The 17,402-nt window shown below is 36.4% G+C and overlaps 1 protein-coding gene across 5 annotated transcripts in view; it reads left to right on the plus strand.

Annotated features, from left to right (window-relative positions):
• The window catches only part of LOC145987283 (copper-transporting ATPase 1-like), a 58,689-nt gene that overhangs the window by 37,339 nt on the left and 3,948 nt on the right, over positions 1-17,402 (plus strand). For 4 of the 5 annotated variants that reach the window (XM_083121798.1, XM_083121797.1, XM_083121800.1 and 1 more), the window contains 7 exons: positions 1,413-1,533; positions 1,750-1,870; positions 7,522-7,664; positions 8,572-8,775; positions 9,887-10,036; positions 10,629-10,699; positions 15,436-15,606. In XM_083121798.1, coding sequence (XP_082977924.1) covers positions 1,413-1,533; positions 1,750-1,870; positions 7,522-7,664; positions 8,572-8,775; positions 9,887-10,036; positions 10,629-10,699; positions 15,436-15,606 — 981 coding nt within the window. Of the gene's footprint in view, positions 1-1,412; positions 1,534-1,749; positions 1,871-7,521; positions 7,665-8,571; positions 8,780-9,886; positions 10,037-10,628; positions 10,700-15,435; positions 15,607-17,402 lie in introns of those variants that run through there. The other variant, XM_083121801.1, reaches the window with a different exon arrangement.

Genomic DNA, 17,402 nt, shown 5'->3' on the forward strand with positions numbered 1-17,402 from the left:
TCCACGATACTGGTTTTTAAGTGTACTTCAGTTTCACCCCTTTCTTTCTTTGAAACAAGAATTGTTGTTACACTGGAGCTTATAATCTGTCATTCTTTTAATTTGTAAACCTCATATTGCATAAAACGATGCAAATAAACTTGGTGAACAATTTGCCTACAGCTAACATTTGCTTCCATCTGCACAATTGCAAGAGCTAATTTATATTTTATGATTGTTGGGCAATTGTATGTATTTGAGATATGGGCAAGATTAATAGTTACCCATTATGTCAGATGTTGTAAGCATATTTTTGTGTTAGTTTAATAATAAAATTGCCTATAATTATTATTATATATACAAACATGCAATTCATTAGCCCTACTTTTGTACATTAAATGTTCAAAAATGCAATTGATTTTTCAAAGCAAAACACATTGCCAGCACCTGATAAGTAAGGCTCGGATAATTATGCATTTTGCATATTGCATATGCAAATGCATATTTAATGATTTTTAACTAAAATGCATATTTCATATGCAGGTGCATATTTGTATGAAAATAAGTTGATGATGTGTATACGCCGAGCATACACTGTATATATTTTTCTTCTCTTCGCTTCTCTTTTCTTTATCTTTTCTCTGTCTTTCTTCTTTCAACAACTTCAAACAAGCATCATAATTATAAAAGATGTTAAAGAGGTCCTCGCCCAGGTTGAAGATCCTGTGTATGTACAGAAATTGGATGCAGTATTGAAAATGAACAGTGGGTATGCAACAATGGTGAAAATTTGCAAAATTCTGCATACAAATGGACAACGTGTGGATGAACTGGAACTTGATGTATCAGACTTTGTTGCCCTATATAAAATACAGTCCACTTGTATCTTGCAAAGTGCAACGTGTGTGTTCTGAATATAAGACTATTCTAGCTGAAAACAGAAGGAGTTTCAAGTTTGAAAATTTGAGACATCATGTTGTTATAAAATGCAATCATGATCTTGATCTGTAATGTATTGTGTTTCATTTAACACAGAACATATTAATTGAAAGAAATCTGTGTAGCAAATGAGCATTCCGAGTAATGCATATTCATTGCCTGGCATGTAATCTTTCATAGTAATATACAGCATTTATAAATTAAACGGGTTTTTAAAGTGCATATTTTACACTTTTTTAGTACATATTTGCATGCATATTTTGTATTTTTTTAGTGCATAACTATCCGAGCCCTACTGATAACATACATCAATTAAGGAGGTCAAAAAAACATTCATGTTCTCAAGAAACATTTGCAATTTTATTTGCTTCGGTAGTATATCACTTATCTGTACAGGTAAATTTTTTATTGGTAATATTGGTCTCATCCATACTATGTATTTATTTACAAATAAATGAAATATATTATTTGAATGGCTCTCTTTTTATTGGTAGGAGTGGTGCTCAGATTATTCCTACTGTGTATGTCAACAATGTTCCAATCGACACCTACCTCATTCAACCTCCAGGGATGCGAAAAGAGAAACTGGGTTTTCGTGCATCAGAATCTTACGAAGTAAGTTGATTATTTTTACACTTCGGATCATATCGCTTTTAGTTCTACGGAACTCATACTAATCTGCTCGCATAACATTTAGCATCACAAATTTTTGTTCTCAGAAACCTCTGTTCTAAAGGTTATCTGCAAAAATCCTTAGTAGATTTTAGTGCTTTCATTTTTATCATTGTTCATATTTTATGATATAGAATAAGACTAGTTATTTATTTCCAGATTTTCATTGGTAATCGAACGTGGATGCATGAAAATGGCATACATATACCAGCAGATGTTGAGCTTAAAATGTCAAATGAGGAGGATAAGGGTTGTACACCAGTTCTGTGTTCCATTGATAGTAAGTCAACAAAAAATTGAATTTATTTTTTATTTATAAGTATTCACAAAATTATGTTTGTCATATTTTCTTTATGCAAGTCATTAATTGACATAAAAGCTGCCTCAGTGCTCGAACAACTCAAAATCTCACCAATGAAGGTTCTGTGGTTGGTACGTTGAATTGGTGTTTACGCACAGGCTAATTGGGACTGGATCTACAGTTGAAAGTGGGATCCGAACCACTATGTGCCTCCAGCAGGTGTTGAACCCAGGATTACAAGGTGCCGACGCTACCACTGTGCCATCGCGGAGGCTCTCAATGAAGGTTCTATGTTTGTCCTGACCTTCTAATTGGTGTTCCATTGTGATTGGTGCTTCATCCATTTGACTCAATCATCATTCATTCTTACATTGCAATTAGCTTAAAATGGTAGAACAGGGGGAGGGAAACTTTATGAAAACTACCATCACTGATGTCAGTATCAGAATGTATCAGTTGAAATCAGTGGCGGCCGGCGGCAAGTATGATGGGTAGTGCCAACGTGATCAAGAAATTGAAAAAAAAAAACCCTCCTTGCCCCACTGGCCAAGATGTTTATCCTCGTTTGGTAACGTGGAAAACAGTGTGTGTTTAAGTAATAACACACTAATACGATTCATCTTCACTCACTAACCTATCTTTATATACTACAGAACACTTCACAAAAAACACAATTACAAGAGGAAGGGAAAACAAATCTTCTCACCTTCTCCTCCCCCATGCACATGTATTCCAACTGGATGTTGAAAATATTCTAGACATTTGATGTAAAAAGAGATTGTCGAAATGCCAAAGGAAACTCGCATCACCATAGGATTTTTTACTTTTATATTTTTAAAAAGTCTGGATGGCCCTCTAGGCACATCTATCTATTATCAAAATGTTCATTTAACTTTGGAAAAATACTAGATTCGTTTCTCCAAAAGTTGGCAGAAAAGTAGGTAGTACCTTTTTACGAATTACTTCCCCAAAGGGTCTTACAAATCTGCCGTATTTAGCGACTTATCTCTGAAGATGGCAACTGTGTCAACACTGTGAAAGTTCCCTCGCTGTGCCAAGCCAAAACGGGCACGGCTGTTGTCGGATGGGCTAACAACACCCCCTGCCACCTTCTTCCCGGCTCGCTGAGACTTCTCCAACCCTCTGCATGTGTTTCAACTTGGTTAGGCCAGCTCTTGGGTGGCATGGACTGCTGCCTTGCCGAGGGTACGAAACAGCTGGCAAAGCAGTGAGGAGGTTGGGGCGGTCATCACGTCAGCTTGAACGATTGCAAGATTCAAATCTCCTTGCCTGTAAACTATCAATGTATTAATTTAACAATACTTGGTCTAGGTATGCATTTCTTCTGAGGGTAGTGCCATGGCACGGTGGTTCTCCCCCTTGAGCCGCCGCTGGTTGAAATTAATCATCAATACTTACCAGTATTTTTTTGGAATCCAAATAATTTACCAGCAAACTCCTTTCTCATACTTTTGTGGAATTTGAATACCCAAGTAATTATTTAAATTTTCCAGGTTCGATACCCAGTGGAGGTACATAGTGGTTTAGATCCCACTTTAAACTGTACGTAGCCTTCTGTGCATAAAGTGGGCTTAAAACAAAAACTCAAACTCAAAAGTGGTAATTTTATGGTTATTTGAATATTCTGATTTATCCTATGTGAATCTCTTAATAGAAAATAAATACGTTAAATAGTATTGATTAATTTAACTACTTACGTGAGTGGGCATAGGATTGTAAAAAGAAAAGTCATTAGGAAAGATAATAATAAATTAAATAGGAATGTTTATGAAGCTGCGTATATCTGCACGGGAAATAGGAATAAACTCAACAGAGACGACGGTAATTTAGAAGACGGATGGATCAGTTTTCTTAAAAAATGGGAAAAGGCAGTGAAAACTGATGCTAAAATAGGTTTCCATGTTACTTCGGAGGTCATCAAAGCAGCAGAAGAAGAACAAGAATTTCACTTTGGATTAGTGACGTGGGAGATAAAAGAGGGACGGTTTATAGGAGGGGAGGTAGCTTTTTCCTTCCAGTTGAGGTGGGTGCTGCTCACCAGTGTAGGCCTCACAACCAGCCGGGGCTCATAATGGCCACTTTAGATCCTTTTTTAGTTATTTTAACGCAAGTGTGTGGAGTATTTTTACGAAGTTTTTAACATGCTGAGATTTTTAAGTTTGAATATGGCAGAGTTTTTGTGTTTTTAACCTTAACCCTTAACCAGATCCTCATTCAACACTTCTTTTACGCGGCACTGTACTCTGTGCCTAGAAACATCCACGAATCTGATGAAGGAGGCAGTCTGACCTCCGAAACGTTGTCCTAATAAGACTCCATACTCACTCACGTAAGTAGTTAAATTAATTAATACTATTTAACGTATTTATTTCCTTTAATAGTGAGTAACACACACAAATCTACAGTATGTTATCCATCTCCGATATGAGGAGGAAAGTGCGTACCTTTGAAAGAATGAGGATTAAGCTCAATAAGGTGCTTTTTAGGATCGGTTTTCTCAATGTAAAAAGAAAGGTGTTTTACCAGGGTTTTTAAAATGGGGGTATCAACCCTTGAGTATTAATGGCAGGGAACAAAAAAAGAGAATTGCAATTTAGAATGTTAGGGAAATGTATAAGGGAATCATATGGGCAGCTGGAATGGCTTAATCGAGATTGTTATAGATCACACTTGGAGATAGGGAACGATTAGATGAAGTAACGTGGAAGCATATCGAGGAACGGCATTTTAGAACGGTAGAAAAAGCGAGGGACAAATATAGGGAAATCTTTAAGAAGAAAATTGCAAAATTAGGAATACACAAGGTGATAATTGTGAGAGGGGGAATAAACAAAAGGAAAGAAGAAAATTGGGAAAACTTGTTGAATCTAACAACACACGAATCCCAAGAATCCCAAAAGCCTTAAGGGAAATCATGAAAATGGGGTATAAGTTTGCAATCAAAGGCGAAAACATCGGGAAAGAGGAATTTATTATCGCAATGGAAAAAATGATGGGGAAGTTAGATGAAAAAGAGGACAGGCTAGAAATTAGAAAAAAGTACGTGCTGTGATTGACGAAGAAATACAAATCGAAATTAGGAATGGTTATACTGTGGAACCAATAGCAAAAGTAGGACACAAAAAGAGGAAAAAGACAAAAACTCAGGGAAAGGCTACATAAAGTGAAAAAAATGGGTTAAGGATAATAGTGTATACCTGATCAGGTGTGATAAAGAAAATAAAATGGTAATAATGGAGAGGGAGGAATATCATAATAAGTTAGAAAAAAGCTTCAAAAACAACAATTACGAAGAGGTTAAGGGAAACCCGATAAATAAAATAAGAAAGGAAGTAAGAAAAGGTATAGAAACTAGTATCACTCTAGGAAGTGGAGAAAAAAAGAAACTTATTAAAGATGTTAAAGAGGGCAACATTCCTACTGCTTTTGGTATTCCTAAGACACACAAGACTGGGGCTCCACTTAGACCCATAATCCCGACCTACGAACACCCGGGGTACGGGTTGGCTAAAGTATTGGTAAGTAGAATCAAGAAAATTAACAAGGACACACATAGTGTCAAAAACTCTGTTGAGATTAAGAAATCCATCGAAAGGTTAGAGATCGGGAATGAAGATATGATTAGTACCTTTGACGTGATAAATTTGTATCCGAGCGTACCTAGAGAAAAAGCGGGAGACTGCCTTCAGAGGTGGTTGTTGGAAAAAGGGGTCGAAATTCTCGCCACTTTATAATATGTTAGGTGTTTCTTCCTTGTAACCGGTTATAATTATTTCTATGTTAACAATAAGATTTTCAGACAGAAAGAAGGGTTGGCAATGGGCAACCTGGTATCGGGTATTGTGGCTAGCATTTTCATGCATTTTGTAGAAAAAGCTGCTTTAGAGCAAACAGGATGTAGTTTAAAATACTATGGGAAGTACGTCGACGATATTTTAATAATCGGGAAAGAAAAAGAGCTTGATATTGTTTTTGACGAATTAGAAAAGCAGGAAAAAAGGATTGGTTTTTACAAGAGAAAACCTTGTTGACGGGAAGATTAACTTTCTAGACTTAACTATCACAAAAACCGATAAAGGAATAAACCGCTAGCTGGTGACTTGTATATCAACAAAAAATCCAAACACTCTGGAAGGATTAAGACAAATGTTTTTCTTAATTTTTTATCAGGGCAGAAAGGCTATGCAAGGAAAGAATAGAAAAAGAAAAATAACCTAATGGGAATGAAAAGGAGAATGCTGGAGTAGGGAATGTGATTAATAAGGATCTTTTTGTCGGAATCCCTTATTATAAAGGGCTATCGGAAAAAATAGAAAAACTGTAAGAGAATATGGTATAAAATGTGGTATGAAGGCCCCAGGAACATTGAAAAACATTTCACGGAATTTAAAAAGAAGGGGGGAAGGAGCAGGGAACCCCGGAAGAACAAAGAGAAGTCTATAGGATCAAATGCGAATGCAGCATAGAATACATAGGACAGACCGGAAGAAGCATGCTCATAAGAGGTGGGTACTAAAAATGCTGACAGACGCTCACAAAGAGCAAAGAAGGATAGCTGCACGTGATTTTTTGGGGGGGAGGATGGGGATGACCTCTTTTTGCACAAAGTGACAGGGGATGAAACATGGATACCATACGCCATTGGGGAGTCGAAGCAGCAGTCAACGCAATGGCGGCACTCTGGTTCTCCTAAAGCGAAGAAATTCAAAGAAACACCATCAGTTCACAAAATCATGGCAACCGTGTTTTGGGACCAAAAGGGTGGGATTTTTGTGGAATTCTTGGAACCAGGACGAACAATTACAGCAGAGGTGTCTTGCGAAACACTGAATAATCTGCAACGTGCCATCCAAAATCGGCGGAGAGGAATGCTATGCTCTGGAAGTTTTCTGATCCATGACAACGCCCGCCCACACACAGCTGCTCGTACTGTTGAGACAATTCAAAGATTTTGATGGGAATTATTCAATTATCCCCCTTACAGCCCCGACATTGCCCCCAGTGATTTCTTTCTTTTTCTTCACCTGAAAAAGTGGCTTGCATTGAAGCGTTTCAACGACAGTGACGTGCACAAGACATCAGTTCTGGACTGGCTGCACTCTCAGGTGGCAGATTTTTGTGCAGAGGGTGTACGGAAGCTTGTGCCACACTATCAGAAATGTCTTGAGGTTAATGGTGACTACATCGAAAAATAGCGAAGGTATGTACTTGTTTATCAATCACAATAAATTTCTTCTATCATTTTCTTGTTTTTTAAAAAATATCGGCCCCTTTTCTTGACAACTTTAAATTGACAAAATGTTGAAGTATTGATTCATTGAATTGAATTTGTTTAAAGTCCACTTTATGCACATGTAGGCTAATCAGGACTAGACCTACAGTTTAAAGTGGGATCCAAACCACTATGTACCTCTACCAGCTATTGAACCTGGAACCCCTTGATTACAAAGCAATGGCAATTCTGCTACACCACTCACAAGTCTAAGTATGATTCACTAACAGCACAAATTGATAAAATTATCGGTATCACATTTGTTCTTGTCGTTGTTCATATCTGATTTTATTAAGCAGTTGTAATGTATGAATAAGTGTATTTGTAATCTTTCCAGAAGCATTGGTGGCAATGATTAGTGTGGCAGATACTTTGAAACCAGAAGCAGAATTAACAATATATTCATTGAAGAAGAGAGGATTTAATGTTATACTTCTTACTGGAGATAACAGGAAGACAGCCGCAACCATAGCGAAACAGGTAAGGTGTTATGCATTATATAAGGATGCAGTTTTTTAATTATTCTCATTTGCTTATATTAGAGAAACCAGTTTTGGTCTTAGTAGACTTTACACAATGCATGTATTCGTTGTAAAAAGAGAATAAGGTAGGGGCATGGTGCAAAGCATTGCAACCCTGATTTTACATGCATGGTTTTCCACATTTTCCGATTTTTCACTTTCATTCCAATTTGAAACATAAATTTGTTAAAACACTAAAATCACACACAAAACATAAAATTGAGGTTCCACTTTAATAGGTTAGCACACTGGATTTGTAGTAAAATATTATAGGTTCGATCCTCCACCATTGGCAAAAAGAAATTTGTTCACCTTAGTACAAGAGAAGAGGTGTTCCCTCAAAACGTCTTTTAAGGTAAGAAGACAGTGAATAAGTTCCAATTAAGATTGTATGATAATAACAAAGATTTTTTGTTTAAAAAATTACTAACCATTGTTATAACTGTATCTTTAATCAAAATGAAAATAAATGTCTGATGAAAGGAGCGTGTGTTCTCCTGAAACGTCACAAAGAAAAACTGTTTTCTTATGCTTGTAATAACCGTAAACTACAGGAAAATAATTCTATAATGCAAGCAATGCGTACATACAAGAAAAACTATAACAAAGATCTCTGTCATGAAAGTTGTGGTGAGGCCAGAGATTAACTTAGCAGCTCAGTGGTAGAGTATTTGCATGCCATGCCAAGAATTCAGGTTCAACAATATTTAGCAGGTTGAGAAACATTTTTCTCAATTCTTTGATAAGTTATAAATCATTATCTGTGTGCCATAAGCTATTTCAGTGTAGGCTTATTATTGTTTACATGTTACTCTATGTGTGAATAATATTTAGAAAGGACTGAGTCTCCTTTACCAATTTTACAGGTTGGGATTACCCATGTGTTTGCTGAATTGCTTCCTTCTCACAAAGTTGCAACAATACATCACCTTCAGCAACAAGGCTACCATGTGGCTATGGTAGGTGATGGGATTAATGATTCCCCCGCTCTTGCAAAAGCAGACGTAGGTATCGCTATCTGCACAGGGACAGATGTTACCATAGCAGCAGCAGATATTGTTCTCATGCGGGTAGGTAAGATGATATTAATTCAGTATATATATCATTAATTTATGTTGCCCAAGTCTCTAGTTTCCCTTGGTGTTTCGCTTTTAAGCAAAAAATGCAGGCTCGTCCAAGACTTGAATATGGGTCTCTAGCTTACTGTGCCTTTGCTGTACCAACTAAGCTTCTGAACCATCCCTGGTTTTTCCTGATTTATTACTTCTGCTGTTTTATCTGTGTGGAATTGTTTCTGTTACAAAGGTGGTGAAGAACAAGATGCCTCAACCAACCTCGAGAATGTGTAGCTGTCTAGTAGTTTAGCAGCAGCCCAACACATGTCTATCTTACATATTGTTCTTTTATCAATCATTCAAATAATACATTACAGGAGAAAATGGATGAATATACTCACTCCCATTCGGAAGTTCTGTTATTGTAAAACATTTGTTTCAAACTGCTCTGAAACACGTTTTAAATCCCAAAGATGTTAATGTAGTAAATTGTCAGTCTGCTGTGCCTGTTAATATATGGCATAAGTGCAATTGTCCTTTTGCGGTAGCGGAGATCATGACCCGACTCTCCCATAGGTGCCATTTTGAAGAAAAGGTTATCAGCCAATCACATTTAAAAGGTTAGAGCCAATCAAAAGCAGTCTGCATATTGCTTGGAAGTATTTTTGTGGTTGACCATGCAGCGCTATAGATATGATATGCTTCGATATATGGGGTATTCAATTCAATGTTTCCTCCATTGTCTTTGTTCTGTCAGTGATAGTGCAAGTTCTGTTGCCTGTGAAACACTAATGATGTCGATAGTGCCCTGTATCTTCCAGCATAGAACTGTATGATACCTTGTGATTTGGCTCACACATGCATTTTTTATTTGCATTTCTATGAAGTACATCTCTGGTGTGTGCCAATACATATGTTATGTTTAAATTACTTGCTGCAGAAAGATTATGAATAATGACTACTTTAACATTTCACTTAGTAATGGCATATCGGTCTATTCAGTAGTATCTGCTCTGTATTATGTTTTTGCATGTAAGGTCTAGAAATAATGTAATGTATTAAATAATGTAAGTGTAAGAATGTAAATATTGTAAAATTTAATGTTTATTTTTCTTTATTTTTTCAGAATGACTTGCTTGACGTGGTTGCTGCCCTTGACTTGTCGCATAAAACAGTGAGGCAAATATATATTAATTTTGTGTTCGCAAGTGCATACAATATGATTGCAATTCCTATTGCTGCTGGTGTTTTCACCCCATTGGGTTTTTTGATGCAAGTAAGTTTGACTTATAATATATTTAATTGTCTTGCTAATTGTATAATATGTTTCTTAATGAATGTACTCATTGATTGATGATCTTGCATACATGATGTTTTAAATTGCATTGTAGTATCATGAAGCTATCATTACATCTTTGAAAAGCATGTCAAATTCTATATCGTATGGGTCACCTTACAGATTACTGCATTTTGTAATTTTAATAATTTACATCAGTTTTCTGCCACTTTTGGCTGGTATGAAAACTGATGAAGGAACACTTAAGAATAACACCCATACCCTGAATGGAACTTGAACCTGGGAACTTCGATGGCAAGATCAAAAGTTGACCATTTAACCTGATTGGCCACAGGGCCAGCTCATAAATTACTGTTGTGCATTTGAAAAACGGGGTATATATTATTATTAATAATAATAATAATAAATTGTGAGTGAACTTCATGAATACAATAATGACATTATTACCAGATACATTAATTTATCACTAATGCTAACAATGTGCTATTAATATTGAATTAACGAATATGCTGTATCTACTAATTCAGTTCTTATTTCATTTCACTAATGTAGATATACTCTTCTGTTACAGCCCTGGATGGCATCTGCTGCAATGGCTCTCAGTTCTGTATCAGTGGTTGGCTCCTCACTGCTACTCAAATTGTAAGTTTACAAATTTGCATGTGATTTAGAGTTACCATTGACTTACCTAAATTTCATTCTTGTATTTGTAAGTTCAACTAGAATTTAATTCCTAGCAGATACAAAGTTCAAATTCACTTATTTCACTATCGATTTTGGTGACTCATCATGATTTGCAGAAGACTGTTGTGATTACATAGAATTATTATATATTTGTGTAAGACATGGTGATTTGATTTGGTGTTTTAAGTCCACTATGTGCCTCCAGCGGGTATCAAACCCAAGACCCCTTGATTACAAGGCGACGACACTACAACTGCACCATTGGGGAGGCTACATAGGTGCTGGAACTTGATCAGTAAAACAATAATTAGAATAATCCAACAGCAGAAATGTAACTATATGAAGCATATTCTGATTGTAATTAACAGTACTTTTTTTATCATCAAATAATGGCAAATACTTTTTCTGAAGAGAAACCATAATGAACAATGACAAAGTATAGTTATTGGTCTTCAATTCTAATTTCCAAGAGCAAAAATCACTTGTCAGGGGTTATGTTTGAACAGTTGATACATTCTTAGTGTCCACTGAGTGAGTATCCTTAAGGATGGCATTAACCTCTGTGAACTATTCGTGGACTGAATTATTTCAAAGAACTTTTAGTCATTTTTACTTAAGCTCAAAGGTTTTGATTAAATTTCTACACATGCAGTTTATTGATTGATTGATTATATTCACCTGGTTATACACATTACTAAAGTAGTGAATGTTCTATTTCAGGTCCATTGCATTCAAAATATGACCTTAATGTAATTGACCTATCCCATATCATGGTGCAATTTGTACCTGTATGATCAAGTGTATGGAAATAAATCAATCAATCAAACCAAATGTTTGGCATTTATTAATGGATTAATATAATGTTTGGTCTAACCTGTTGGTCTTTCCTCTCTTGCCAATCGTTGATCTTTCTAGTAGAAATCAGGCGGCCACATCACTAACTACCGTCAACCCCATTTTTGGGGAAAAGCACATCTGCAAATAAGCTATCAAATAATGCATGAGTACATGAGCATGTATACCTGCTGGTTCAGTGTCCAGTTGCATTAAGTGGCTGACCTTTCATCTTGGCACTGGTTCCAGTCCTGTCCTGGGAAGGACATTTTTTGTATTTCACATAATCATCACACTCATCCTTGCAGTTAGCTAATAATTGGCAAAATAGAGACGTAAAATAACTAAAAATACATAAAATATAAATGTACGTACAGCACCCCAACCACTACCACAAGATCTATGCAAAACAAGCTTATTTAATAGGACATAGAGAAACGTGAGGATTATGCTACAACATGGCAGAAACATGTACATATACAGTGCTCGCTGTCTAGCAGACAGGCGCGTCGCGTGATAATGTTCGCATGAGCACGTGAACACTCATGTATATGTTTTAAATTACGTACATATTAAATGCACACACACACATATATTTAATTGAAAAAATACTTTTTTGATGTTCGAATATATACACACAATTTACTCGGAGTTGACGTCTTTCACGTCTGATAACTTTTTTAGATAGTTGGTAACACTGACTCCTGTGTTGCACGGTTGCGATGAACACAATTGCTGTGTTGTGTGTTGTGAACTGGCAGCTAACGGGCTGTTGGCCACTATACCGCGGAAGTGTTCACTGGTCTGTGCGAACATATGGTGCTGGGAGCCCGGATTTTCAAGCGGCAATACTTCTTGCATTCGGCACCAGAGTGCAGCATATACAAGGCATGCCTAGGGGGACTCGAGACATAGTTGCAAACTTTAGTGTGAAGTCGCTAAACCTGGCGGATTTTAAATTCCAGTGGGCGCTAAAGTTCACGGAATAGTGACGAGCGACTTTTCTTTAGAAACTAGTCTGCAGGAGTTACATATCTTTCAAGGTTTATATGATTTGCGCATGTGCGGCTAAGGGCCATTCAGACTGTGCAACTTTTTTTTAGTAATCGACGTTTTTAATGCAAAAAAAAAAAAAAAAAGAACAACTCTCACCGAATTAAATTGCAAAGGAAAGTGCCGACTACATTTACATCAATTGAACGTGCATTTTTATGGTAACTATACTCAGAATAGTATGGAGTCCTAGGCCTAAATAGCTGTTACCGTAAAAATAATTAATTGATGTTAGTAAATTATTTTTACTATTCTCTACGTTATTGGAATATGCTTATTGTGAAGAACAAAATATAACTTTCAGAATACTAGAGATGCATTTTTGCTACATATAATATTTTCTTCTTTGAAGTTAGAAAGTTAAAATGAAATATGCATAAATTCTCATTTGAAATTAAGTATTTTTTTTAATGTACATATAAACGCACAAACATTGAAATTTAATTTATTGGTTGGAATAAACCTGATGTAAGTTGTTCTTTACAGCACTTTTTAAAAATATATTTTGCATTTTTCACCAGTAAATTTGATTCAGCAACTTTTAGCGCATGTTGAAGATTTAGCAACTTCTGCGTTTCAGTTGTTGGCAACACTGTTGCTGTGGGAGACCTGCAAGGGACACGTTATTTTTGGAAAGGTCAAGTTCCCTTCCTTTTGCGGGGCAATAAAAAAGCCTATGTTCTTTGGCGGCAACCGGCAAAACGCGGTTAGAGTGGTGTCGACTGTTGGAGAGCGCGATATCTATTGGCAAGCGGTTGGGTGACCTTATGTGCATTGGCTTTCAGACGTGCGTGCGTGTGTGTGTGTGTGTAGTGTAGTGTTGTGTTTTGTACACTATGAATACTGTTAGGAGTTTGAAAGAAACTCCATTTTCGCGAATGAGCGAAGCAGAACGAACTGATGTAAAAAGCCGGACCTCTACATTGTACAAGAGGTAGAATACAAGTAAAATTCACCACAGTGGTTGCAACAGAAATTACTAAAGGAACTGTATCCTCTATAAAGGTAAGTGGCAGCATAATGTAGAATTCAGTTTCTCTTGATATCATTATTAAGTGCATTGTGCGTCGGTGTGTGGCGTTCAATTACTCGACCCACAGTGAGAATTTTTTTTTTTTTTTGTGTAATATCTAGAGCTCAATTATAGGCTTCGTCCGGTTATCCTTCAGGAGGGAGTTCATGTGCAAATATATAATTGAAAGTGCATATTTAGAGTGTGTTCTTTGGCCACTTATTCGGACAAATCAGTAAGTAGTCTTGTTTGTAATAGATACATTTAAAAAATATTTTAATATATCTAAAAGAGAATTGTTATTCTTTTTTCATCGGACAGTTCTTGTAATTGAACAATTCACTCGAAGCATGGATGGGCAAAGGACACATTCTGGGCGTTTGTTACCATTTGCACATAGCTATACAAAAAGACTGCCTCTGGAACGATTAGTTTCGTGCAATGCATAAGATCAAGGATGGTAAATATGTTTGATTGATTTTTTTGGTGTTTTAAGTCCAATTTATGCTCAGTAAGACTAATCGGGACTGGACCTACAGTTTTAAGTGGGATTCGAATAACTAAGTTCCTCCACGGGTATCGAACCGAGGACCCCTCGATTAGAAGGCAACGACGGGTAAATATGTTAATAATAAGAGTGTGCCGCGGCATCCTGAGGGGCGCAGGGACGCTGCGAAATGTTCCAATATTTTCACTGAATTGTTAGTCAATGCTATGGATGTTTCAAATATGTGCTTATTTAGTACATTTTTACATATGAAATGTTTCTGAATTTGAAATACGTGTTTAATTTTTAACTTAAGGCATGCAATCTTACAAGTAACTGACTGATGCAAGTGTTAGAGAGGGCTACATTCTGGGCGCCGCGGAAAAATCTTGAAACGCTAAGGGCCCCGTGAAGCAAAGAAATTTGAGAACCCTTGCATTAAATGGTCAAAAATCAATCTCTCTGAACCATGGCAAAATGATGCTAGGAGGGAAAATACGAAACACGAGGGAAGAAGGAACGTATGGAATGTCACATTGACTGATACGTCAATCATAAGCATCCCAACCGAGTTATTGTGGGCGGGGCGAGGTCATTCTGTATAATTCCCAAATATCTTACATACAAAATATTTTTTTTCTGGACTGGACGCATCCTCCCCTCTGTCCCGCTAACGATGCACGTTCTTTGAATGCTGAATGAATGTGGTTGGTTAACATATGGTCGGTGTAATAGAAAGTATATTGCGAAGTATGGTAGTCTTGCATTGTACTTACCTGAGATTGCATGTTATACTAATTAGTTTGCACTAACCATTACTAATTGTAAATTGCGTAATTAAAAGGGTGTTAATTGAATAAAAAAAATGTATTACTTCAAATATAGCGTGATTTTTGTGGGAAATAGTTGAAAATAAGTTGAACTGTTATTCCTACTTTTTCAATTGAAGATGAAGTTACAAGGGAGAGGAGTAAATCTCCATTCAGTATAAAAAAAATATTGTGAACACCCGTATGTGAACAGCACGCGACGCCACTGCTAGCAGATAATACTTTCCTTGTTTCCAATTGGCTGCGGAACTGTTGAACTGATTCCTGGCATGGAAAGAACAACAGATTGGTTCAAACAAGGTATAATACCTGTTACTGATATACAGATTCTGTATCAATATTTTATTGAGGTTATTTCAATTAAAATTCCATATGGATCCATCCCTATAATTACTTAACAACTACGTAGTACATAATGATTACAAACTATTTCATATTCAACAGAGAATATGACATTAATTTCTTTCATGGTTTATAGTTATAAGAAGCCAACGTGGGAATCATTATTCACGTCAGAATTCAGGCTTATGCTAGACAATAAGAAATTGGGAAATGAAGAAGTAGAAGAACTTTCTATTCATTGTGGCTTTGAGAGTGGTTTTGAAATGCATCCACCAACAAGGCGTTCTTCAACATCTCTCATCACCAGGTATGGAAATACTTTCTTTGCCCTTTTACTTTTAGAAATATAGATATGGTACGAAGTCCATCAGAAGTGAATTCTTTCCACAATTCACAACAGACATCTACTAATTGATATCCACCATTCATAATATAATACCTTCCTCAGTACAATGCCATATCATTGCCATAAATTAGATGGTCATGACAAGTGGAGATATTCGAAGAGTACAGGCAAAAATAATATTTTTCTCACAATTTTAATAAAACATATGGTGAGTTGGTTATTTTACAAACTTGTTACATAGACTTCAATGTGCCTTTATGTTATAAAATATCAGTGATTTAAATCAAAACCGGTATGTTCCATTACTTGGTTTGGTTTGATTTGGTGTTTTAAGTCCACTTTATGCGCAGTAAGGCTAATCGGGACTGGACCTACAGTTTAAAGTGGAATCCGAACCACTTGTGCCTCCACCAGGTATCGAACCTGGGACCCCTTGATTACAAGGCAATGACGCTACCACTGCGCCATGGTTGAGGCCCTGGTATGTTCCATTACTGGTACTACTGATATTGACTAGGCTAAGCTGATGCACCAGTATCAGCTGACCCTAGTGGTATTGGTTCCAATTTAATACTGGTAGTAGACTATGTTTCTGCAGGCTTGCTATCTCATGGAGTCCACAAAATGTTTTACGGAGTTTTGGTATCCTGCAAATTATACAAAAAAATTTTTTTCATGAATTATATGTCTTGCTCCCATGTAGTACTTCCCGGTAACTGCAATACTTGCAGGCTAACAGTGCCAGCCTGAAATAAGTGGGGGGGGGGGGGGGCTACAGATTTCGGAGTAAAATTCTCTGAGGGCTAACTAATACCGGTTTAATACTTTAGTATGGTATAATTTTAATAGTGACATATTTTACAGTCAGATCCAAAGATAAATCACTGAGATGTTACATTTTGTTCCATCATATACAGTGATACTTTTAGGCACGAGTTTTTTATGTCAAATAAATTGCAAAAATTATATTGATTTCTTTTCCTAAGCCATTATTGAGTGGAACAATATCACAGACTTACTATTCATATGAACAGTACAAAATACACCATAAAACTACACTTATTATCAACTCGTTGGATATATATAAATATAACCCTATTTAGAGTGTGAGTACTTTTTTGCACATTTGCAAAATGAGAAAATGAATAAGCTACAATAAGATAGTCTGTTTTTATGAGCAGCTACAACCTTGTTCAAATCCAAAGATTTTGCAAGCTCTTTCTCAAAGGACAGAATACATAGAGCACTAAACCTCTCAGAGGTTGCCAATTCGATTGCAAAGGTAACACTTGATTTGCCGCAAGCACTAGTTGATGAAGGTATTCACATTTCAATAACACAAGGCATATAAAGTTTGTAAGAGGCAATTTGGAATGATTCGACCCTTGCAAGCAGCTGTTGAAGGATCTTTGAGTACCTTTCTGCTTCATAGTGTTCCATACCTCTAAACTGTCCAAATCACAACAGCAAGCAGTGGCTAAAGATTGTAGAATTTTGTGCTTCAGAAAAGCGACACTAACTTAATAAAGTAGGCATCAAATAAACAATACCACCCTTGAATAGAAAGTGTGTTCATGATACTATTTTCTCTTCCATGAAATATATTACGACTGGAATTCAGAACTTAGAGCTAAAAATGGGGAGGATGCGGAAATGCCATCCACTTAGATGTCCCAATGCCATTCTCAAGGAACGAACATATTTTCACTACAAATTCACATCCTATAGGAGACAAATACATTTGCATAGATGCAATG

The sequence above is a fragment of the Lepisma saccharinum genome, chromosome 4 (genome assembly GCF_977018435.1).
Source record: "Lepisma saccharinum chromosome 4, izLepSacc3.1, whole genome shotgun sequence".
Lineage (NCBI taxonomy): Eukaryota > Metazoa > Arthropoda > Insecta > Zygentoma > Lepismatidae > Lepisma > Lepisma saccharinum.